Source organism: Argopecten irradians, chromosome 1 (assembly GCF_041381155.1).
Source record: "Argopecten irradians isolate NY chromosome 1, Ai_NY, whole genome shotgun sequence".
Lineage (NCBI taxonomy): Eukaryota > Metazoa > Mollusca > Bivalvia > Pectinida > Pectinidae > Argopecten > Argopecten irradians.
This window is the reverse complement of record NC_091134.1, coordinates 26,613,514-26,639,907: the sequence shown is the minus strand read 5'-3', so window position 1 is coordinate 26,639,907 and position 26,394 is coordinate 26,613,514. Positions and strand designations below refer to the sequence as shown.

The window sequence follows — 26,394 nt, the reverse complement described above, 5'->3', positions numbered from 1 at the left end:
AACTCGGAACTCTGACCTAACAGTACAACATCACTACATGTATGTAATCATCTGGACCTAACAGTACAACATCACTACATGTATGTAATCATCTGGACCTAACAGTACAACATCACTATACATGTATGTAATCATCTGGACCTAACAGTACACATCACTACATGTATGTAATCATCTGGACCTAACAGTACAACATCACTCACTACATGTATGTAATCATCTCGACCTAACAGTACAACATCACTACATGTATGTAATCATCTGGACCTAACAGTACAACATCACTACATGTATGTAATCATCTCGACCTAACAGTACAACATCACTACATGTATGTAATCATCTGGACCTAACAGTACATCATCACTACATGTATGTTATCATCTCGACCTAACAGTACAACATCACAACATGTATGTAATCATCTGGACCTAACAGTACAACATCACTACATGTATGTAATCATCTGGACCTAACAGTACATCATCACTACATGTATGTAATCATCTCGACCTAACAGTACAACATCACTACATGTATGTAATCATCTGGACCTAAACAACAGTATACAACTAACATGTATAATCATCTGGACCTAACAGTACAACATCACTACATGTATGTAATCATCTGGACCTAACAGTACATCATCACTACATGTATGTAATCATCTCGACCTAACAGTACAACATCACTACATGTATGTAATCATCTCGACCTAACAGTACATCATCACTGCATGTATGTAATCATCTCGACCTAACAGTACAACATCACTACATGTATGTAATCATCTCGACCTAACAGTACAACATCACTACATGTATGTAATCATCTGGACCTAACAGTACAACATCACTACATGTATGTAATCATCTGGACCTAACAGTACAACATCACTACATGTATGTAATCATCTCAACCTAACAGTACAACATCACTACATGTATTTAATCATCTGGACCTAACAGTACAACATCACTACATGTATGTAATCATCTGGACCTAACAGTACATCATCACTACATGTATGTTATCATCTCAACCTAACAGTACAACATCACTTCATGTATGGTGGGACAACATGTTGTTTCCAGTGGATGTTGCTAAATGGAGAAGAACAGGGAGTATAAAGGTCATCAGGACGTGACCCCTAATGGGACGTGATCAGATTCTATACGATACAAAGTTTTAAAACAATGATTTATATTTTAGTCAGATCAGTATTTACCAAAGGATTTTACCAACTATTTCCAGCAAATATAGTTAATTTTTAGATCTTTTTAATGAAATGCCTCTTTTTATTTCTCTGATATCAATTGCTGTAAGACTACTGGATTTTGGCAGTTTTAACTACCATACCTAAATATCTAGTGAATCAATAGTCAGTGGTCTGAACTATTATACCTATTGTAGATCAATAATTCACAACTCTCTCGTAAAAATATTCATCACTAAAATATTACTTAAAAGATTTAGTATATATCACAATCCACTTATTATAAAAATACATGTATATTATGTTCATGTAAAAATATTCCAAGCATTTTTTTTTTTTAACTTTGAGTATTTTGCCAGAGGTAGAATGATAAAGGTTGACAGTTCATCAGTAGAAAGAATAAGAGGTGGAGAGATAGTGGAAGAATGTCAGACACCTGAGCCACTCAGACACCACAACCCAGAGGAGACGACTTAGAGCTATTAGTAGAACAGCCAAACTCAACATACAGTCTAATGATATCACAGTTTTATATATATATTATAATCTGCCATAATGTTATCAACAATTACTTCAATCGGACATTTTGCTTTAATATTTTGAATTAATGCATTCCTATCATTGGACCAGTGTATGGATATGTGTAGGAGCGTCATGGTTAGAATATTGATTTAGAATTCTATATTAAAATTTATATTCAAACAATATTAAAATCTTAACCAATCATAAACCACTGTTATGTTTTCATGGTAAGCATTATTAAATCATGAAATATGTTTGATTTGGTAACCATGGCAACCAAAAACTATAATAATTGTATGTCATCCATTAAAACCAAGAAGGAGCCTTTTTTATGTTTCCATGGTAACCATTATCTAACCACATAATATGTAATACTAGACATCCATATGTAATACCTTATGACAAAGTTTGAACAAATTTGATCCAAAGACAACAATTTTACAAAACCTGTGTATAGTGACCTGGTTACCACCATTGCAACCAAAATATTCGGAAAATAAAGCCTAGTTGCAAATTTATACTTGTTCCCCAACATTACGATTGAATTTCATTGATCTTGATACAGGAATTAAATAGGAGAAGTTGATTGGACAAGATTTACCATAGGTATGGTGATTTTAGTAACTCCCCTCCCCACTCCCATTATTATATAGAAATAAATTACAAAAAGATAATTTTGGAGACAATGATTTCTTTCACCCCATTTGTTCAATATGAACTTTCTCTCATATTTTGAACTCATAGCACCTAATACTTGTGTTACACTGTACAGTTTCAATTGGTTCCCGACTGAATTGCACAGTGGTAAGCTATTTTACCAATTAACATTTTGAAATTTTATAACTATAATGACACAAATTTTATGAAACAGTATGATGAGGTAATCACACCTATTGGCCTAGGTAGGAGGGATGTTAATGTAGGAGTGGACCAAGTTTCTGAGGAAAACTCAAGCATGTAGCCTCATATTCCTACTTTATAAAAAGTCCCATTAATATTGTTGAACACATCTTGCTTTGAGGAATAGGGAAGACACTATTTCGGTCTTTGACTCTTGAATCACGAGTAGCCACCATCTTCCTCCTTCAAACGTTGGTAACCATCGGTATCCAGACTCTGAATTTGTTTTATTTTGTCAGTTTTGAATGAAGATGTAATCTCATCAATAGTTTTCCCTTTGGTTTCAGGAACCTTGAAAAATGTGAACAGCCAAAAGAATACCAGCATCACAACAAAGGGCAGGAAAGAGTAGTTAGTGATTTCTTTCTGAAAAAAATAAAGGTAAATATACATAATAATAATGTAAAATAATAATAAAAAAATAAATAAATAAAGATCAATATATAATAAAAAAAAACAAATTCTGATAACAGAAAATACATATATACAGTGTATATATATGTCTTGTTTGACATTCTTCTTAATTAAAATTTCTACATAAAAAAATCAATTCAAAAAAAATATTCAAGTTTTATATTCATTACAAATGAGTTTTTGTCCTACAATCTTGCATGACTCTTGTGTTGCACACTTATGTAGGTAAAACCATAAAACCATAGGGAATTTATGAATAAAAGTTTATGAATGAAATGGTTCAAGAGGTCACCTCTAGATGTCATTGTATGGCAAGTCCTACTTAGTAAATCAGATAGCAATAATACAAATGCTAGTCCGGTTGTATTAAAAAAAAAAACATCTATTGTACAAAAAGACATTCTACTACCGCGGAATTGCCTTTTAATTTGTGGAGATTTGCATTCTTTTTAAATTATATTTTGTTTCGTTCATGGTCAAGGAAATTTTTTTTTTTTTTTTTTTTGAAATAATTATCTATCCTAAAATCAACGTTGAGTTTCATATACAATACAACCTGTTTCTGTATGGTATTCATCTCACAATATCTTCTTACCTGGATTTCAGGGTATGAAACACCCACAGTAAAGTTGGCCAGCCAGTTGGTCAGGACAGACAGACTGACTGCAGCTGAACGTGGTCCTTGAGCGAATAATTCAGCCACATAAAACCATGGTATAGAGCCTGGCCCCGTGGCAAAGGAGACAATATAAGCCATTACAGCAATTATACTGACATAGGACAGCCACGACGCATCGTCCTGGAAGGAGAAAGAGAATCTTACATCTGTTACAGACTTGTTATGAAGTCTTTCTCACCTTTGAGTGCGTGAGGGAGAAACAGAATCTTAAATCTGTCATATGGATTTCTGATGGAGTCTTTCTCACCTTTGAATGTGTGAGAGAAATAGAATCTTGCACTTGTCATATGGACTTCTATTGCAGTCTTTCTCACCTTTGAATGTGTGAGAGAAATAGAATCTTGCACCTGTCATATGGTTTGGTTTGTTTATTTTTTACGTCCCATTAACAGCCAGGGTCATGTAAGGACGTGCCAGGTTTGTTGGAGAAGGAATGCCGGAGTATCCAGAGAAAAACCACCGGCCAACGGTCAGTACCTGGCAACTGCCCCACATGGGATTCGAAACCCCTTCCCAGAGGTGGAGGGCTTGTGGTAATATGTCGGGACATCTTGACCACTCGGCCACCGCGACCCCTTAAATGTCATATGGACTTGTATTGCAGTCTTTCTCACCTTTGAAGGTGTTAGAGAGAAGGAGAATCTACTGCTAATCTACAGCATTTGACATACGTACCTGGAATATCAGTGCTACAGACAGGATAATACTGAACACCAACATCCCACCGAGGCCGAACAGGTGTAACGTCCTTCTCCCTACTTTGTCCATTATGTTTGCCGAGACAAATGTCATGAGGACATTGACCGCTCCTGTCCCAAGTGTAGCATACTGGGCATTAGACTCGGACAGCCCAGCACTCTCAAAAATCAGGGTAGAATAATAGATTACCTTAAACAAATACAAACAAAGATAAAAACTAACTTTAATCCTAATTTCAGGTGTTGAAATATTGTTTGTTGACTTGTGCTTTACACCTTATTCACAACTATGGTCAGTTTGGAATGTGCATACGGTAAAGACAAGAGAGATCCTGGTGCCCACCATTGAATTTCATCTATATAAGTCAAAGGAAGGAAGGAGCTTTTCTCTGCTTTTCCCTATTACTAGGTGCATTGGTACACACAAGAAAACTACATCAATTTAGCGGCAAAAACCTCAATTATCAAACTGCTGATCATGTTGTTCAGATTGTCCTAAGTATTATAATGGAATTGGTGAACCTACTTTAAAAACAGACAATTTGAAAGGGTATTTTAGCTTATTTTATTAGAAACAGTGACAAAAAGTTCCCTTTCAGTACTTTCTGAGAAACTCCAGTTGTCAAATTCCAAGATAACTGCCTATATCAGTTAAGGAGTTGAAGGCTAGTCATAGAAACTCACACATTTTAACCACTCAGTATCTATTGAGTGATCCTTAAATTATTGACAGTAAATTAATGTGCTCACCGCATTAATTCCACTGAACTGTTGGGACAGCTGTAAGACCAGGCTGATTATCAAAGGTGTGAGCAGTTCTTGTTGCTTAAACAAATCTGTAACATGGAACTGTAACACAAACCAGAAAACATAAATATTATATAACACTATATTTCACATATTCATTAAAAATAGAAATTTCTTTTTATAATGTGAAACTAAGTAAACTGACAATAACCAGATTAAAAGATAGGAGTATATTGATCATGGTATTATATATATCCCCAGTATTTATAAGTGTCCCATTCCGTATTGACCCCACCTTTGTCCCCACCCAAATGATTTATCGATCCTCCACCTCCCCCTTATGAATATTTTAGCTTTTATATTTGCAGTGAACGGATTAGATTTACCAAATCAAAATTAGTTCCTTATCGAAAGTCATGAATTACTGGAACATGACAATAATCATTATGTTATTACCTTCTCAGCATGTTTTGATTTTTCTATTTCAGCTTTCATCTCCTCAATTTCATCATACACGTCAGTATCTTTTCTCAGCCACACCAATGCTGTCAAAATAAGCATTTTCATATTATACAACATATTAAATACATTGGTAGTTATAGTGAAGGTTGACTCAAAAAAATTCTGTTCATGTGAAAAGACAACAATTTGAATGTTGCCAGAGATGGCAGTATTGCTGTACACAGGCTGATGTCAACAGTCTGATGTCAGCCATAAATAAGGGTTTAAATTGACTGAGTGAAAAAAGAACCTAATAAAGGAATGAATGGTTGTTAAAGTCCAGACTAATTAAGTAAGCTTCGAGACATCTGTGAATCCAAACCTTTTAAACCAATTGACATGCTAATTATACCAGCAGACATTAGCATGTACGAGATGTCCTCCTTGATTGTAGAAACTATACATGCAAAATGATATGGTCTTACGTTTTGATTGGCTAACACCATTTAACATGTGAGATGATATGAAAAACTTGAAACAGTCTGTATGACATCATAAATGCTCAATGGTAATGGTATGGGTCAGATATATATATATGTCTAATCCTACTTTCTTGTCCCATATGTCTACTCCTGGTAAATACTAGTAGCAATATACCTTCTTTTAGCTATATTGGTTGAGTGTCAGACTAGTAAACCTGAGTTCCAGAGTTTGATGCCTGGCAGGGGCATTGATTAAACTTATATAAAATCCTGTACTGTTACATATGGGTAGTGCTAAGTGACAATCATTTTTCATAGGGGAGCTGGTACTAGTTTGGTCTGATTAGATTAGCATCTTATAAACAGCCAGGGTCATTAAACAAGAGATCCAAGAGGGAAACTGTACATAGATTTTGCGACAAATCCCTTTAGTGCTTTCTCAAAAAATAGCATTAACAAGCTTCAATTGTCAAAATCCAAGATGGCGTCCTGTCCGCCATCTTGTTCACTATTAAGTCCAAAAATGCAATATGCACAACTTGAGACCTAGGGGAATCTGCATGTGAAATTTGAGACAGATCCCGTCAGTACCTTGTGAGATATAGTGGTAACAAGATTTGTTAATAGAGGGACGAAAGGACGGACAGACCATAGACAACAGACAAAAGATGATTTGAGTAGCTCACCATCTGATGATGGTGGGCTAAAATGGTTTAGATGGTAGAGGAAAGACGTACCCAGAGAAGGGCTTGTGGTAACACAATGTATACTTCAGACAAAGTTACTTTGTGGTAACATGTTGTGAACTACAGACAAAGTCACCTTGTGGTAACATGTTGGGTACTACAAAGTCACCTTGTGGTAACATGTTGTGTACTACAGACAAAGTTACCTTGTGGTAACATGTAGGGTACTACAGACAAAGTCACCTTGTGGTAACATGTTGTGTACTACAGACAAAGTCACCTTGTGGTAACATGTTGGGTACTACAAAGTCACCTTGTGGTAACATGTTGGGTACTACAGACAAAGTCACCTTGTGGTAACATGTTGTGTACTACAGACAAAGTTACTTTGTGGTAACATGTTTGGTACTACAGACAAAGTCACCATGTGGTAACATGTTGTGTACTACAGACAAAGTTACCTTGTGGAAACATGTTTGGTTCCACAGACAAAGTCACCTTGTGGTAACATGTTGTGTACTATAGACAAAGTCACCATGTGGTAACATGCTGTGTACTACAGACAAAGTCACCATGTGGTAACATGTTGTGTACTACAGACAAAGTCACCTTGTGGTAACATGTTGTGAACTACAGACAAAGTCACCTTGTGGTAACATGTTGGGTACTACAGACAAAGTTACCTTGTGGTAACATGTTGTGTACTACAGACAAAGTCACCCTGTGGTAACATGTTGGGTACTACAAAGTAACCTTGTGGTAACATGTTGTGTACTATAGACAAAGTCACCATGTGGTAACATGTTGTGTACTACAGACAAAGTCACCATGTGGTAACATGTTGTGTACTACAGACAAAGTCACCTTGTGGTAACATGTTGGGTACTACAGACAAAGTCACCTTGTGGTAACATGTTGTGAACTACAGACAAAGTCACCTTGTGGTAACATGTTGGGTACTAAAGACAAAGTTACCTTGTGGTAACATGTTGTGTACTACAGACAAAGTCACCCTGTGGTAACATGTTGGGTACTACAAAGTCACCTTGTGGTAACATGTTGTGTACTACAGACGAAGTCACCTTGTGGTTTCATGTTTGGTACTACAGACAAAGTTACCTTGTGGTAACATGTTGTGAACTACAGACAAAGTCACCTTGTGGTAACATGTTGTGTACTACAGACAAAGTCACCTTGTGGTAACATGTTTGGTACTACAAAGTCACCTTGTGGTAACATGTTTGGTACTACAAAGTCACCTTGTGGTAACATGTTGTGTACTACAAAGTCACCTTCTGGTAACATGTTGTGTACTACAGACAAAGTCACCATGTGGTAACATGTTGTGTACTACAGACAAAGTCACCATGTGGTAACATGTTGGGTACTACAGACAAAGTCACCATGTGGTAACATGTTGGGTACTACAGACAAAGTCACCATGTGGTAACATGTTGGGTACTACAGACAAAGTCACCTTGTGGTAACATGTTGGGTACTACAAAGCCACCTTGTGGTAACATGTTGTGTACTACAGACAAAGTCACCTTGTGGTAACATGTTGTGTACTACAGACAAAGTCACCTTGTGGTAGTCACCTTGTGGTAACATGTTGTGTACTACAGACAAAGTCACCATGTGGTAACATGTTGGGTACTACAGACAAAGTCACCATGTGGTAACATGTTGGGTACTACAGACAAAGTTACCTTGTGGTAACATGTTGGGTACTACAAAGTCACCTTGTGGTAACATATTGTGTACTACAGACAAAGTCACCATGTGGTAACATGTTGTGTACTACAGACAAAGTCACCATGTGGTAACATGTTGGGTACTACAGACAAAGTCACCATGTGGTAACATGTTGTGTACTACAGACAAAGTCACCTTGTGGTAACATGTTGTGTACTACAGACAAAGTCACCTTGTGGTAACATGTTGGGTACTACAGACAAAGTCACCATGTGGTAACATGTTGGGTACTAAAGACAAAGTTACCTTGTGGTAACATGTTGTGTACTACAGACAAAGTCACCCTGTGGTAACATGTTGGGTACTACAAAGTCACCTTGTGGTAACATGTTGTGTACTACAGACGAAGTCACCTTGTGGTTTCATGTTTGGTACTACAGACAAAGTTACCTTGTGGTAACATGTTGTGAACTACAGACAAAGTCACCTTGTGGTAACATGTTGTGTACTACAGACAAAGTCACCTTGTGGTAACATGTTTGGTACTACAAAGTCACCTTGTGGTAACATGTTTGGTACTACAAAGTCACCTTGTGGTAACATGTTGTGTACTACAGACAAAGTTACCTTGTGGTAACATGTTGTGTACTATAGACAAAGTTACCTTGTGGTAACATGTTGGGTACTACAAACAAAGTCACCTTGTGGTAACATGTTGGGTACTACAGACAAAGTCACCTTGTGGTAACATGTAGGGTACTACAGACAAAGTTACCTTGTGGTAACATGATGAGTACTACAGACAAAGTCACCATGTGGTAACATGATGAGTACTACAGACAAAGTTACCTTGTGGTAACATGTTGGGTACTACAGACAAAGTTACCTTGTGGTAACATGTTGGGTACTACAGACAAAGTCACCATGTGGTAACATGATGAGTACTACAGACAAAGTTACCTTGTGGTAACATGTTGGGTACTACAGACAAAGTTACCTTGTGGTAACATGTAGGGTACTACAAAGTAACCTTGTGGTAACATGTTGTGTACTACAGACAAAGTCACCTTGTGGTAACATGTTGTGTACTACAGACAAAGTCACCATGTGGTAACATGTTGTGTACTACAGACAAAGTCACCATGTGGTAACATGTTGTGTACTACAGACAAAGTCACCTTGTGGTAACATGTTGTGTACTACAGACAAAGGCACCTTGTGGTAACATGATGAGTACTACAGACAAAGTCACCTTGTGGTAACATGTTTGGTACTACAGACAAAGTTACCTTGTGGTAACATGTAGGGTACTACAGACAAAGTCACCATGTGGTAACATGTTGTGTACTACAGACAAAGTCACCATGTGGTAACATGTTGTGTACTACAGACAAAGTTACCTTGTGGTAACATGTTGGGTACTACAGACAAAGTCACCATGTGGTAACATGATGAGTACTACAGACAAAGTTACCTTGTGCCGCCATATTCTCACTGCCTTTGTTGATCATCAGATAACTTGGACTTTCTACACACAACGGTAAGGTTAGGAGCTGGAACAACATTGGTACCAAGGTACCACCTACAACACATCAAGGTCATATAAAGGTCAAAGGTTAGGTATAAGTAAAGGGCCAAGGTCAAATTCATCTATAAGTATTTACCTTTTCACAACAAACCCACTACCAGGTATACAGTTGGCATTGTTTTAGTATATGACGGTCAGACACCTATTTTGACCTCATTATCACTGTTATATCAGCATGTCGTGACGACAATCATAGGAGACGACTGTTGAACTTGGCTATTCAGTCCTTGATGACAATGACAAATTTTACTAATCATTAGGGTTGGATACCAGTACTCGACACCGATACAGTATCTTTACCTGTTTTAAAAAGTTTTCATACTGTTATCAGCAATAAATAACATAAACATATGATTTTCTAAGAAAATCCACATGTACCAAGATATTCCAGAGGAATCTTGCCGCCCATCAAAGAATGATCTGTCTGACAATGGAAAGAGGAATCGTTTCGCTGCTTTTTAAGCATACTACATATAAAATTTGAGACAAATCCCTTCAATACTATCTAAGAAACAGCAGTAATAACTTTCAACAATGAAATCTACGATTGCGACCAGTTTGCCATTTCGTTCACCGATCAGTCCCAAAAGAAACTGTGCACAACTAGGGTCCAAGGGGAACCGATGTATGGAATTTGAGAGAGATCACTTCAGTAATTTCTGAAAAATAACGGTAACGATCAAAATCCAAGAACGTGGCCGGTTGGCCATCTTATAGACTGATCAGTCCCAAAATGCAATTTGCACAACTAGCACCCAAGGGGAAAATTGAGAGAGAGATCTTCACTTTCTGAGAAATAGCAGGAAGAAACTTTGACTATCAAAATCCAAGATGGCTGCCTGGCTGCCATCTTGTTGAGCAATCGGTCCCAAAATGAAATATATTTAACCAGAGTCCTAGGGGAACCTACATCTGATTGAGAAAAATCCCTTCAGCCCTTTTTTGAGAAACTTAAATGATGATTATGTAACATGATTGAGAAATGTATCCAAAAGTATGTGTTCACATACCTAACAAGAGATCCCAGAGAGATCTTGGTGCCCACCAAAGAATAATCCATGTCTGACAATGGAAAGAGGGATCTTTTCTCTGCTTTTCAAACTTTGACTACATATGAAATTTGATTTTTTCAGTACTTTCTGAGATATATCGCAGTAAGAAACTTCAATTATCTAAATGTAGATGGCAACCTATCGACCATCATGTTCACCAATCGGTCCCAAAATGCAATATGCACAACCAGACCCCTATGGAAACCTACACATGAAATTTGAGACAGATCCTTTCAGTACTTTCTTAGAAATAGGGTAACAAGAATTGTTAACCGATGGAAGGACGGAGGGACCACAGACCACTTATGAAAGGCGTTTTGAATAGCCCACCATCTCATGATGGTGGGCTAATAAATGGCATGTAGATGTATTGATCATTATATGCAAAGGAATAAATACGTAACCAAATTTTGGTGTGTTAAATTTTGGCTCTTTTCGCGCCAAATGCCAAATATACCAAAATATGACCACATCCAAAATATCCCAATTTACAGTATTTTAAACAGTTCAGAGGCCATATTCACCTAAAAAACAAAGTGAGATAAAAGTATTTATACAAAATCACATATGTATTGGAAACAAGTCATTTTCAGCATGCCATCATCAAAATTAGAAAGCACCAAAAGAATTTTGATCATGGAGCTCTCCCATTCAACTTACCTAATAAGTACGGCCACAAATCTGGAGTGGACAATAGTTTTTCTAGTCCGATTATCTGTGCGACCAAGATACCCAGACATATGGCCAGCTGATTAAATGTCCCTGCCAGACCACGGAGAGAGATTGGGGCCGTCTCTGACAAGTAAAGGGGCACAATGGCTGTATCTATACCTGAGAAGGAAATATTATTGGCGTTAAAACTGACATCTTTTTGTTCCATAAATAACATTTATGGTTGAAGTGTTCCATGAATAACATTTATGGTTGAAGTGTTCCATGAATAACATTTATGGTTGAAGTGTTCCATGAATAACATTTATGGTTGAATTGTTCCATGAATAACATTTATGGTTGAATTGTTCCATGAATAACATTTATGGTTGAATTGTTCCATGAATAACATTTATGGTTGAATTGTTCCATGAATAACATTTATGGTTGAAGTGTTCCATGAATAACATTTATGGTTGAATACAACAGAATCGAGATCAAAAATTACTTGATAACATGCATAAATCACTTACCAGAACAGAGTCCAGCCACAAACCTGCCAGCTATGAGCATTTCATAGGACTTGGAAAACTTAGAGGCAATGAGTAGACCACTTGCTATCAAGTTGAGAAGGTTGTTCCTTAAGAGGCCTCCTTTTCTACAAATATTTAATGTAAATACCTTTCTATTGTCATAACATTTTTAGGGTATTTAAATAGTAACACTGAAATACATAAATATGAAACCACACACACTTGGATCAACTGGTAACTACTACCTATCTAGAATATCAGAGTTATCAATATTTTTCTTTATATGTTTTGTTAACCAAAATATGCGTGGTTCAAATTCGGGGGATATAATAAAGTGTTTTAAGATTTAGCTTATAATTCTCTGTCTAGTGGCCAAACTACAGAGGAAACAAATTTGATGTACATACCTGCCATATCTGTTGGCCACATATCCTCCTGAGAGACCCCCTATCATACCCCCGATGGCGAAGATGGACACGGTGAAGGACCAGAGGAGGGTGAGGAGGGAGGAGGACATGTACTCGCCATTCCTGTCATAGTAGGTACTGTTGTAAAAATCCTGGATCACCTGTAACGAGATAGAAAGGTGTGACAACACAGGTACATATAGCAACAGGTAAAACTACATACTGTATCAAATTTAGTCCCCTTCTAAAGTAACTGAAGAATTCTTCACTCACAACACAATTGGAATATTTTCATTTTGATCCTTGACAGGCAAGCAATATTACATTTCTGATTAAGAGATAAAGCTAAGTAAAAAAATTCATATATGATGGAATAGTTTTTGCTTGAGAATGTCATTTTGATTTCTTGATTTATGATAAATAAATCAGAAGCAAGTGTGCTGTAATTTATGTTATAATGTAATATTAGAAATGCTATCTTATAAACGATATCCTTTAGTATATTATTATTTTTGTCTGATGACATCCTCGATTCTCCAGAGGTTCCGATCACTTACAATCTCTACACCCCTGGACTATCTCATAGTAAAAATGAAGGCAGCTCAGGTGAACAGATCTGAACCAATCACAGACCTTCAAAGATTTCCTTTGAAGACTACAGAGAGAGCGACGCCCAACTTCAAAGCCACACAGTCAACCACAGTGTACCGTTATACGGCTCTTTTGATGTACATCAAAGGACTAAATTACCTGTTCTGTTATGTTGCCTCCAGTTTTACTACAAGATAGTCCAGGGGTGTAGAGATCGTAAGTGATCGGAACCCCTGGAGTATCGAGGATGGTCTGATGATTGCAGCACACAAAGTTACAGAGCTACATGAACATTTAGAGGCTACATGTAGAATGCATATATCTTTGCAGTAAACACAGTGTGGACAGCTAAAGGTTACATGTGTACTAAATATGATAACATCTCATACAAGGGAGCTGAATGTGTACCTATGACATCTCATACTAAGGAGCTGAAGGGTACACATCTCATACAAGGGAGCTGAATGTGTACCTATGTCATCTCATACTAGGGAGCTGAAGGGTACATGTGTACCTATGAAATCTCATACTAGGGAGCTGAAGGGTACATGTATACTTATAATGATATCTCTTGCTAGGGAGCTGAAAGGAACACCTGTAATGACATCACATGCTAGGGAGGTGAAGGGTACAAGTGTACCTATAATGACATCTCATGTTAAGGAGCAGAAGGGTACATGTGTACCTATAATGACATCTCATGTTAAGGAGCAGAAGGGTACATGTGTACCTATCATGACATCTCATGTAACGGAGCTGAAGTGTATATTTGTACCTATGACATCTCATGCTAGGGAGCTGAATGGTACATGTGTACCTATGACATTTCATGCTAGGGAGCTGAAGGGTACGTGTGTACCTACAATGACATCTCATGCTAGGGAGCTGAAGGGTACATGTGTACCTATGACATGTCATGCTAGGGAGCTGAAGGGTACATGTGTACCTATAATGACATCTTATCCTAGAAAGCTGAAGGGTACACTTATAATGACATATTATTTACCCTTGCCAGTAGGTATTGATTATGATGTTATGTGTTTGCGAGCGTAACATCATACCTTTTGGAGAAAATAATGTGAATTGCGCTCACAAAATAATGAAGTAACAATCGATACCTACCTACAAGGGAGCTAACTCTGTAATGTGCAAAGACGGAATAACAACATCTCATGCTAGGAAGCTGAAGATTCACCTATAATGACATCTCATGCTAGGGAGCTGAATGGTACATGTGTACTTATAATGACATCTCATGCTTAAGAGCTGAAGGGTACATGTGTACCTGTAATGACATCTCACGCTAGCTATAGGGAGCTGAAGGGTACATGTGTACCTATAATGGTATCTCATGTTAAGGGCAGCTGAAGGGTGCAAATGTACCTATGACATATCATGCTAAGAGGATGAAGGGTACATGTGTACCTATAATGGTATCTCATGTTATGGAGCTGAAGGGTGCAAATGTACCTATGACATATCATGCTAAGAGGATGAAGGGTACATGTGGACCAATAATGACGTACCATGCTAAGGAACTGAAGGGTATGGGTTTACTTATAAAGACGTGTATGTACCTCTGCCGGTTCGTTGAGGACGCCCGTGTTGTAACCAACCACAAAGGATGAGCCAAGGGTACAGGATGTTATAGCAAAGGCCAAGCTGGAGGTGACAGTCCGCTGGTGATATAATTACAACAAATCATTTAATTTACATATGAAAATGGAATCAAAATTAATAATAAACAAGTATTAGCTTCCCAAAAAGCTACGAAGGCTACCATACAGCATTATTTATTAGGAAGCAAACATAGGAAAGCTTGACGCATTGTTCTGTTCACAGTTAGCTGCCATAGTTCTTATGACAATTCATTTTTGAAGAATGATAATTTAAATGCTTTCACATTCAATGTAAAAGATAATCAACTTCATGATATTTATGAAAAGGCCACTAGGCTACCTTTCCGAAACAAAAAAAAAATTAAAAGTTTCTTTAAAACAATTATAACATAATATGGCCAAAGATGAGGTTACAGCACCAAACATGTTGAGGTTTTGGCGTCTGGCGCAGAAATAGTCAACTAACGCATTGTAATTATGACGACGGCGGGAAACATAATACGACCTGTGTTATGAAAATGAACGTTTTGTTTATTTTAATAAAGTTGTTCAGAAGGTGCAGTGGGCCTTTTCCTAATGCGTACAAGTTTTCCGCCTAATATACACTGTACTGATATACATGTACATGTACTTGGACAAGTTGGTGTAATACATATACATAGAAACAAGCATAACATTTCGGTTAAAACTGTACTTTACTTAAGCACTAACAGTTGCACAAATATCCCCTAAGTAAAGACTAACTTTATTTCAGCATCTCCCATGTACAAACAGTTTTTACAAGTAGATCATGATTGCCTAGCCAACAGTACTAGTTAGGCTATATATAGATGCTCCACGTGCTCCAGACAATGTAAGCAAAACTTGGCAAATCACCGAACTTATACAATCGCGACATCTCGGAGTAATTTCCATCAAATTTTCCCAGGGGATCCGATTGAACTTATATTCTATTCAGTACGTGTAGCGCCGCCTTGTGTGATTTCTGAGAATAATGTCCAACAACAACCAGAAATAACATTGGGACTTCTCTGGGTTTATCAAATGATAATTTGTTTGCAATAATTTCCCCACTGGTGCCCCTTACACACATGAAATCTTCAACAACAAGTAACCAATCAACACATGTAAATCGTTTTGGCCAGCCAATCAAAGTGAACAGACTATTTATAACCATGTGACATCCCAACAACATGGCAGGCAAAGCGACCGATTATAATAGCAAAACCTGAAAAGATTTCTAGAAATTGGCTGCTTAACTACATATAATTTTGTAAAGCGTGTTTGTGGATCGAGATGTTATGTTAACCTACTAGTACTCCGTCCAGCAGCCACAATTATATATATATATATACAGTCTAACTAAAGTAAGACACTTATAACATAAACAGCCTAACTACAGTAAGACACTTATAAATTACACAGCCTAACTATAGTAAGACACTTATAACATAAACAGTCTAACTACAGTAAGACACTTATAAATTACACAGCCTAACTATAGTAAGACACTTATAACATATACAGCCTAACTACAGTAAGACACTTATAACATATACAGCCTTTATAACTACAGTAAGACACTTATAACATATACAGCCTAACTACATTAAGACACTTATATAAAGTTATAACATACACAGCCTAACTACAGAAAGACACTTTTAACATACACAGCCTAAATACAGTAAGACACTTAGACGCTTATAACGTATACAGCCTTTATAACTACAGTAAGACACATATAACATATACAGCCTTACTACAGTAAGACACTTATAACATTTACAGCCTAACTACAGTAAGACACTTATAACATATACAGCCTAACTACAGTAAGACACTTATAACATACACAGCCTAACTAAAGTAAGACACTAATAACATATACAGCCCAACTACAGTAAGACACTTATAACATACACAGCCTAACTACAGTAAGACACTTATAACATATACAGCCTATATAACTACAGGAAGACACTTATAACATACACAGCCTAACTAAAGTAAGACACTAATAACATATACAGCCTATATAACTACAGTAAGACACTTATAACATACACAGCCTAACTAAAGTAAGACACTAATAACATATACAGCCTATATAACTACAGTAAGACACTTATAACATATACAGCCTATATAACTACAGTAAGACACTTATAACATACACAGCCTAACTAAAGTAAGACACTAATAACATAAACAGCCCAACTACAGTAAGACACTTATAACATACACAGCCTAACTACAGTAAGACACTTATAACATATACATCCTTACTACAGTAAGACATTTATAACATATACAGCCTACATAACTACAGTAAGACACTTATAACATATACAGCCTATATAACTACAGGAAGACAATTATAACATATACAGCCTATATAACTACAGGAAGACACTTATGACATTTACAGCCTAACTACAGAAAGACACTTTTAACATAAACAGCCTAAATACAGTAAGACACTTAATGATATATACAGACTATATACCTACAGTAAGACACTTATAATATATACAGCCTAACTACAGTAAGACACTTATAACACATACAGCCTATATAACTACAGTAATACACTTATTACATATACAGCCTAACTACAGTAAGACACTTATAACACATACAGCCTACATAACTACAGTAAGACACTTATAACATATACAGCCTAACTACAGTAAGACACTTATAACACATACAGCCTATATAACTACAGTAATACACTTATAACACATACAGCCTATATAACTACAGTAATACACTTATTACATATACAGCCTAACTACAGTAAGACACTTATAACATATATACAGCCTAACTACAGTAAGACACTTATAACATATACAGCCTATATAACAACAGTAAGACACTTATAACATATATACAGCCTATATAATTACAGTAAGACACTTATAGCATATACAGCCTATATTTGTTACTACAGTAAGTAGGGCTGCCGCGGTTAACCGGTATATTGGGGTATTGCAATACACCACCAAAAAATATTGTACTGCGAAACAGTTTACCTGTACCGGTTTTTTACGATATATTTTCTTAGTATTATAATTTCATTAATTTGATATAATTAAAACGTCCTGTCATTAAAACAAAACCAGCAAGTTGTATTTGTTTTCCTTTCCGATAATATGAAGCCATGTGGGTACTACCCCTTTTGTTTTCATTCGATTCAGATGTCGGTTAAATGTTTGCAACTAACGTGTATAATGTTCATATGATTCAAACATTTGCATGATGTTGAAAATAAACAATATGACATTAGGCTAGTTTCTGAAATATTATCAAGCTGATTCGCTCCATTAATAAAAAATACCGGGATATATAATTCTCTAAACACATTTAAGGCCTGGTGAATACATGGCTGCAGGGATTTTGCCAGCTATTTCAGGCTTCATCGTCCGCCGCCATTTTCGAATTCCTACATGTGTCAAAACAACACTGCAAGCCGATCAGCCCTTTGAAGTTTAATCACGATCGTAAGCTTATTTTGCCAGGACAATTGTACGTAAAATTTGTTCATTATTTAGGTTCAAAAGTGTTAATATTTGCAGACACTATCATGTTTAGTTATTGCATTATTAGGTTACGATCGTCTGTAGCCTAGCTTTTTCACAAACAGACTCGTATTTTTTAAAACAAGAACCTCACATTTGAACATTTTTGTTACTCAACAACACGGTTGAAATCGATGTAAAACTACATAACATAGCACTGTATGTTTGTATATTGTAAAGGGTGTTTTTATGATGGAATATATACAAAATAGACATCACATATGTTAAGGTCAAAATATTGCAATACCTATCACAATACAGCTGTTGTGTATCACAATATATCGTGGTACGCTTCTGCCGTATCGCGGCAGCCCTAACAGTAAGTATACATGTACATTCGGTGTACATACACTGTATCTATTACGACCCACTACGATGGCACTTGACCTGCTATTACTGTTGATAAACATGTTATCCAACAACAAAGTGTGTTTAGTGGGTCGCTTGCTGTCACCAGATTCTCCCCCCTTCATGTACATGTAAAATAATAAATATATACACGGTTTTTCCCCTGAAAACGCGTGGACATGTTAAAGTAAAAAGTTGTGCCGGTACAGGAGTTTTATTTCAAAGCTTAACCCATTCCACGCATAATTATGTCTCAAACACCCGTGATGTAAAAGTAGGTCAAATCATAAAATGTATGTCACGTCCATTGCGTTTGTTTCATACCTTCTTATCAATTGTTACAGAAATTGCGTTGATACCTCCATCACTATCTCTCCTGAAATCAAACGTCTTCTCTAAATCACTGACTTCGCTGTCAGAACCATCCTTCAGCAGCGGCTTTCGTTCCATATCCGCTAGCTATAGGCTACCGTTGCGTTGACAGCAGTACGTCCACCATTTTATTTGTCCTACTTTAAGTCACATGTCTGTCACATGATCATGATCACGTTGTACTAAATGTACTGACAACATACAGATTATGAAAAAATCTAAGAAATGTTAAACAGAATATAAATGATGCATTATTAATTCAAATTCTACACTATTTAGGATTTTGAAAAAAATTATTTCATTAAGAATAAACTAACTAATTTTTCCTTTTAGTGCCCCCTCACTACCATCACTGGGTGCTCCCTGTATAAAGGGACATAACTTAGACATTTGATGATGGGTTTCCCCTGTGGTTATTTTTAGAAATGCTCAACATTGAAGGTTTCACTTTAGTATAGGAAATGGAAAGGGAGGTTTTTACCGAGACAGCATGGAAATTTTTATTTCAAGCATTTCATTGAATTACAATCTAAAAGTCCTCTTTGATTGTCTATGTAAGTCATGCCATGTTTAATAATTTCCATGTTATTTATTGTGAAAATGAAAGTACAATGTACATTATTGAAAACTATGACCATTTGAAAAGATAAAGTTTTCATTTGTACTATCGCCATTGCATACACAAAGTAGTTATGACAATACAAATAAATTGCATGTGTTAAATACTGCAGCAAAATATTACAATTTGATATACATATATGAATTAGCATGTAACAGTATATAAAACTAAATAGTCTGAATGGTTTAATGCAGTTTCCTCTTGCCTTGGCACAAACATTCTGGCGATTTTATAATGACATGTTTGGAATATTAACTGTTGTAGCTACATGTACATGTAGGAGCAGAACAACTCATGGCAAGACCTTACTCCTACACATGTCGTGTATGAGGCCTTATTCCACACTGATCAATAACATTGGTTGGATCACACGACACAATGTTAAAAAGTATCTTGTCATGTTAACCTCTAACATTGTTTGGGTAGTTGTGACCTGAGCCCAGTTTGAACCTAATACAATAATATTAGATGCTCCATATTGACAAACTTCTGATAGGCACTATCAAAGAGGTTAGACACAATGTAATGATCAACACTGGCTCGTGCTATATGTGTACCTCTAACATTGTTGAACTAGGTTTGAACTCTGCAGTCTCCAGAAACACCACCTGGATAAGTTCAACAGATTGAGCGACTGTACCATTAAACTCTTTCCCATTTCCTTCTTCATGAAAACTCAATATGAAACCCAGGTTCGAGTATCCTGCTGAAATCAGCATACCACCTAAAGCTTAATCATAGGTGCCAAATGTAGCAGGAGTTAAAAAATACATGGCCAGGTCGGAATTCAGACCTGGTATCCTTCCTAACACTATCCAGATGCTCAACTGATAATTAAAGCTATCTGTGATGTCGGGAATTAAGCTGATCCAGAACTGTTACAAAATTATTTCTATTTTTCTGATCATGTCTTTATTGTAAACTGTTGAAAATGGCTCTACATCAATGACTATCATTGGTCACAGTTATTTATATAATATAAACTTAGGCTGCAAAACTCCATAACATATATGTTGAAATGATCGACTCTTCAAATCAATTGATCTGTATACAAAAAAGATAACAGATTTTTATCCAAACAAGAGATTGCAGTCCTAATTAGATATTGAAAAAGCAAACAAAAGATATAAGTTTTTGTTCAGTATTCGAGTGCTGCAATAGTTTATCATTAAAGTATAATGTAAATGCATATAAACATAAATTTCTTGTTCATAAATGTAATTCTGTAATATGCAACAGGAAGAGATACTTAATCAGAACGGAGAAAGTCTTGTTTGAGAACCAATGTTAATAATGATATATATAATTTATAATCATTTTACGTTTCAGAGTGGACTAGCCATGTCCATAATCCGGCCATATAAAGGGTCGCGTGTGATCAGAGGCCCCGACTGGGCGTATGGTAATCAGGATGGTGGAATTGGACACATTGGTTCAGTGATAGAAAGTGACCCTGAGTCCCAGACATGCAGCGTTCTATGGGACTATGGACTGTTAATGGAGCATTGTCGCGCAGGAGACGAGGGCATCGATCTCCGTGTTGTTGACAATGAACTATCAGGTAAACAACAATACGAAAGAGTATGAATGATATGCACAACTCAAAATTGATTCAAAAGGTCATGCAAAATTGAAAAAAAATAACCAAAAAACACATGCTCTGGAAGTAATTAGCTATCCAGATGGTGATTACCTCTTTACATGCTGGGGTACTAACTCCTAGTTAAAGTGAATATGGTTATGGGAAACACAGTAAATCCATGGTTATATATTACAGTGTTTTTCAGTCCCTGTTAAGGTTGTTATTATAATACATTATAACTTGTCTAAATCAGATGTCAGCAGGACCAGCATATCTAGCCGTTATAAACAGGTTTCGGATTATACAGGTTTCGATAACTACATTTTGTATTACTAAGAAGGAAAATGGCATACAATTAAACTGCTACAGACAGGGATCTGGATTGGACAGGGGTCGGTTTTGACAGGTTACACTTTTATGTGTATAAAAAACTATTCTTATAACAAAGAAATTCTGCTCCCCAAAGATTTCATGTATTATCTGTTTCAAGGGTAAACTTCTCTAACACAGATTTAGTCCTATATTCATCAGGATTTTTTTATTAATACTACATGTGAGAGATTTCAGATCTGTAGCCTGTTGTATAAGGTTGATATACTTTTACAGATTTTGAGCACATTGGTAGTCATGCATATTGTGATGAATGTCCACGTCTCCCAGGAGGGATCAAAAAGAATATGGGTGGATTCCGCTGGAAATGTGTGGAATGTAAAGACTTTGACCTGTGTAATCTATGTTACATGCAGGGAAAGCACGATACAAGTCATCCTTTTTTAAGATACGACAATAAACTGGCTACTGTGTGAGTGTTTTTCTCTCAGTTTCTACTACCGTAACAATATGTAGTTCTAAGCTTTGTTCAGAGTTATTAATGTCCCAATATACATATCTGCTGGAATTTTTTAGGTCATCTGACCGAAGGTCAGGATGTCCTATTGTCATCGTGTTTTGTCCGTCGTTGTGCGCCGTGCGCTGTCCGCCGTCCGCCGTCCGCCGTCCGCCGTGCGTCGTGCGTAAGACTATTTATACAAAAGCCTACTCCTCCTTCATCCTTTGATGGATTTCATCCATATTTGGTTTGAAATATCATTGGGGAAGGACAATCATATTTTATATAAATGAGCCTGGTCCGACCCCTAGGGGCTGAGGGGTGGGGCTCCAAAAGGGCAAATTTTCTTAATTTTAGCTTTAAAATCCTACTCCTCCTTCATCCTTGGATGGATTTCATCCATATTTGGTGTTAGATATCATTGGGGAAGGACAATCATATTTTATATAAATGAGCCTGGTCTGACCCCTAGGGGCTGAGGGATGGGGCCCCAAAAGGGTAAATTTTCTTATTTTAGCTTTAAAATCCTACTCCTCCTTCATCCTTGGATGGATTTCATCCATATTTAGTGTGAAACATCATTGGGGAAGGACAATCATATTTTATATATAATATGACATAGGTCTGACCCCTAGGGGCTGAGAGGTGGGGCCCCAAAAGGGCAAATTTTCTTAATCTAAGCTTTAAAATCCTACTCCTCCTTCATCCTTGGATGGATTTCATCCATATTTGGTGTGAAACATCATTGGGGAAGGACAATCATATTTTATATAAATTAGCCTGGTCCGACCCCTAGGGGCTGAGGGGTGGGCCCCAAAAGGGCAAATTTTCTTAATTTTAGCTTTAAAATCCTTAACTCCTCCTTCATCCTTGGATGAATTTCATCCATATTTGGTGTGAAACATCATTGGGGAAAGACAATCATATTTTCTATAAATGAGTCTGGTCCGACCCCTAAGGGCTGAGGGGTAGGCCCCAAAAGGGCAAATTTTCTTAATTTTAGCTGGCCCACTTCCTGTTTTAAGGTTTAGGTCTCCGATCTCAATGAAAATTGGTCTTTAGGGGTTTTAATTGATGCTGAACAACATGCAAACATTTTCGTAAAGATTTTGGTATTCGAAGATGGCCACTGGCCAACTTCCTGTTTTAAGGTTTCAGTCTCCGACCTCAATGAAAATTGGTCTATAGGTGTTTTAATTGATGCCCGACAACATGCAAACATTTTGGTAAATATTTTGGTATTCCAAGATGGCCGCTGGCCCACTTCCTGTGTTCTGGTTCAGTCTCCGATCTCAATGAAAATTGGTCTATAGGGGTTTTAATTGATTCAGAAGGGGGAACTTTAGGGGAGGACAATCATATTTTATAAAGGACCAAGCTAAGACCCATGGGGATAGTACGGCGGAGGTCCAAAATGGGAGCTTTGCTGAAATTTGGCTTTAAAATCTGACTCCTTATATTAATCCTTGAATGGGTTACAGTTATATATGGATGAAGGGCTACCAAGTTTGTTCAACAAATGACATTTGCCTATTTCAGAAACTTACATATTCAACTAAGGAGTTCCTTGTATTGTTTATATTAATTGTTAACCACTACTTTATACTATGACTTTGTTGTTTTGTGCCATGAGTCAGATGACCGTTAAGGCCCATGGACCTCTTGTTCATGGTTCAGAAGAATTCTGAAAAAAATCCTGTTCTAAGCCATACAGAAATAAGATTAAATATGATCTTGAAATATAGATAATACCATATTCGACCCAATAAGCGCCCTGGGCGAAATTGTTGCAATTATATACAGCATTGTGAATTTATGGTTTTATTTATGTCTGGGCAATTGAAATCGAGGCCTCAAAAATGGGAAGGGGTGTTTTTAGGGACAAGGGCGCTACTTGGGTAGAATACAGTAATAAAAATTGAACATTGCTAAGTGGGTTACAGGACATTTGTAACTACTTGAAGTCTTTCCCAACTCTCCCGAAAATGGATCATGAATTTCCGTCTTCCATTCGGCAATGATCGTAATTTCTATGGCAACCAGTTTAAAATGAAGACATATATCTGCAAGCATTGAATTTCGATGACTACTGTCATAGGTTGATTTTATCTGGGTATACATTTGTCTTCCTCCACCATTTAAACCCTGTCATGTCCCTAAACCATCATTGCTGATGGGACAGAACAATTTAGGATTGTGTTTTATTTTGGCTTTGATAACCAATTCCAAATATTGATACCCTACTCAACTTTAAATAGTACCACCAGAATGATACTTTAGTCCTTAATTGGTTTATAGTTTTGGTTTAATTATCCTTGTAGATTCCCAGTACCACCAAGAAAACGGAGTAGAAGACTAAAAGTCTATAGCTTAATGCCTGACGCACAAGTGAAGAAATCAAGGAAAAAAGGTCAAGACTCAGGTAATCAGCTTGTGTAAAGGATTTTGTCATAAGTTACCCTTTATATTTTCGGTTTGTGATAAAAGTTTATAAATTTTCCATTTTTGTGGGCCCCTGGCAAGCAGAAAAAGCTAAAACTTGAAACGAATATCATCAATCTAATAAGAAGGGAAATTAATGACAGGTCCTACTGATGACTCAGATTTCATCTTGTTTTTTCTTCTTAAGAGTTTTAAAAAAGCTGATCGACTGATGAGTTACATTTTAAACTACATATCTGAAAATCAAAAGTCAGTCAAATGTGAATACGTGTGAAGAAATAACTTATGCTTCTATCATAAATTTTTCTTTGTTTTCACACCAAATCTGGCTTTCTGATTGGCCAATACCTTTTTTGTATACCACTCTGAAAAAAAATTCGAGAATGGCACGAAACCCTGGCGTTATCGTGACGTCACAATAGAGGCATTGACGTTGCCTATTGATTCGGAAAAAGAATCCCTTGAAAAATCACTAGAATGGTATGTAATTTTGGTAAATTTGAACATACTTTGTTTTATCAAATAGGTTATTAAAATTATATTATTAAATATTATATTAAATATTATAAATAAAATTGAATTAATTATACATGGAATTCAATGCCAGCGCTTTTAATGAGCAAGAAAACCAGAGTACTCAGTGAAAACACACATATTTCTCAGGAATAAGACTTCATATTAATAGTATCAGATTGGGGAAATAAATCCTATACACTTTTACTTTCCCATAAGTTTAATTCCAAGTTCTTAAAAAAAGTTTACCAGCTGTCTGCCATTTGACCAGCCATTGTCCTAGCTCTTAACAGAAGTGCCCAAAAATCAGGTTTCCAAACGATTGAGGCATTGAACTTGGATGTCAGTAATTGGATAATGAAGACATTTACATCATCTTTGAGGCACATTTTGGGTTTTTTTCAAAGATAATAATTCATATAAAATACATATAATAGCAATAAATTGATAATTTAAAGATAAGTAAATGTGAATATCTTCAACAAACTACACACATGGGGGGGGCTGAGTTAATTTAATTTTCAGGTTCAAACTTGCTTGGATTTTGATTGATCATATGACAACTGTGTTTTCCCATTTAATAAAGCCATTTCATAAATTTTATTTGTTACAAAGTCACATGTAATATAATCTATCTGATCTAGCTGTGTCGTTACTACGGAATGGTACTGGTTAGCTCGAGATACTCTGGCCCTGACACCAGACTTACCGTATTCAATCCAATAAGTGTCCAGGACATTTAAAAATTAAGAAAAATTAAAAGGTGCGAAATTATTGTATTTATACAGTTTTGATAGTTTTGGTCGTATGCCCAGGCAATTGAAATGAGGCCTCAAAAAGGGGGGGGGGGGGGGGGCCCCCGCGCTTATAGGGATATGGGTGTTTATTGGGTCAAATACGGTAGACATTATGACGTAGATAGATGTCTGGTGTAGGGCCAGAGTGCACTGCTATATGAAAACCTGGAATTCACAGACAACGTTTGGTATCGGGCCAGGCGTCTCCTATTTAGATTGCTTACAAAATCATTACCACCAAGAGGAGTCATATATCTTTGTCTTTTCAACAAATTAATAATTTATCTACTCATAGCCATCCATTTCATCACGCATGCACTTTCTATCATGTCAATACAGTAGTTTTTTTTCTGCCACTTTCAATTTCCCTCCTCATCATTA

The 26,394-nt window shown here is 36.5% G+C and overlaps 2 protein-coding genes across 2 annotated transcripts in view; one reads left to right on the top strand and one right to left on the bottom strand.

Annotated features, from left to right (window-relative positions):
* Positions 1-605: 605 nt before the first annotated feature.
* Positions 606-19,363, bottom strand: LOC138322425 (solute carrier family 2, facilitated glucose transporter member 1-like). The gene is made up of 11 exons (XM_069266457.1): positions 19,184-19,363; positions 14,883-14,984; positions 12,715-12,875; positions 12,308-12,432; positions 11,784-11,954; positions 9,958-10,065; positions 5,636-5,724; positions 5,183-5,281; positions 4,410-4,622; positions 3,651-3,854; positions 606-3,007 (listed from the first exon to the last, which is right to left on the bottom strand). The coding sequence occupies exons 1-11, from the start codon at positions 19,307-19,309 to the stop codon at positions 2,801-2,803; spliced, it is 1,605 nt and encodes a 534-aa protein (XP_069122558.1). The 5' UTR covers positions 19,310-19,363; the 3' UTR covers positions 606-2,800.
* Positions 19,364-19,626: 263 nt separating this feature from the next.
* Positions 19,627-26,394, top strand: part of LOC138322394 (E3 ubiquitin-protein ligase MIB2-like) — a 46,062-nt gene continuing 39,294 nt past the window's right edge. The window contains exons 1-4 of the mRNA XM_069266431.1: positions 19,627-19,785; positions 21,180-21,411; positions 22,039-22,234; positions 24,583-24,683. Coding sequence (XP_069122532.1) covers positions 21,192-21,411; positions 22,039-22,234; positions 24,583-24,683 — 517 coding nt within the window. The 5' untranslated portion in view covers positions 19,627-19,785; positions 21,180-21,191. The remainder of the gene's footprint in view (positions 19,786-21,179; positions 21,412-22,038; positions 22,235-24,582; positions 24,684-26,394) is intronic.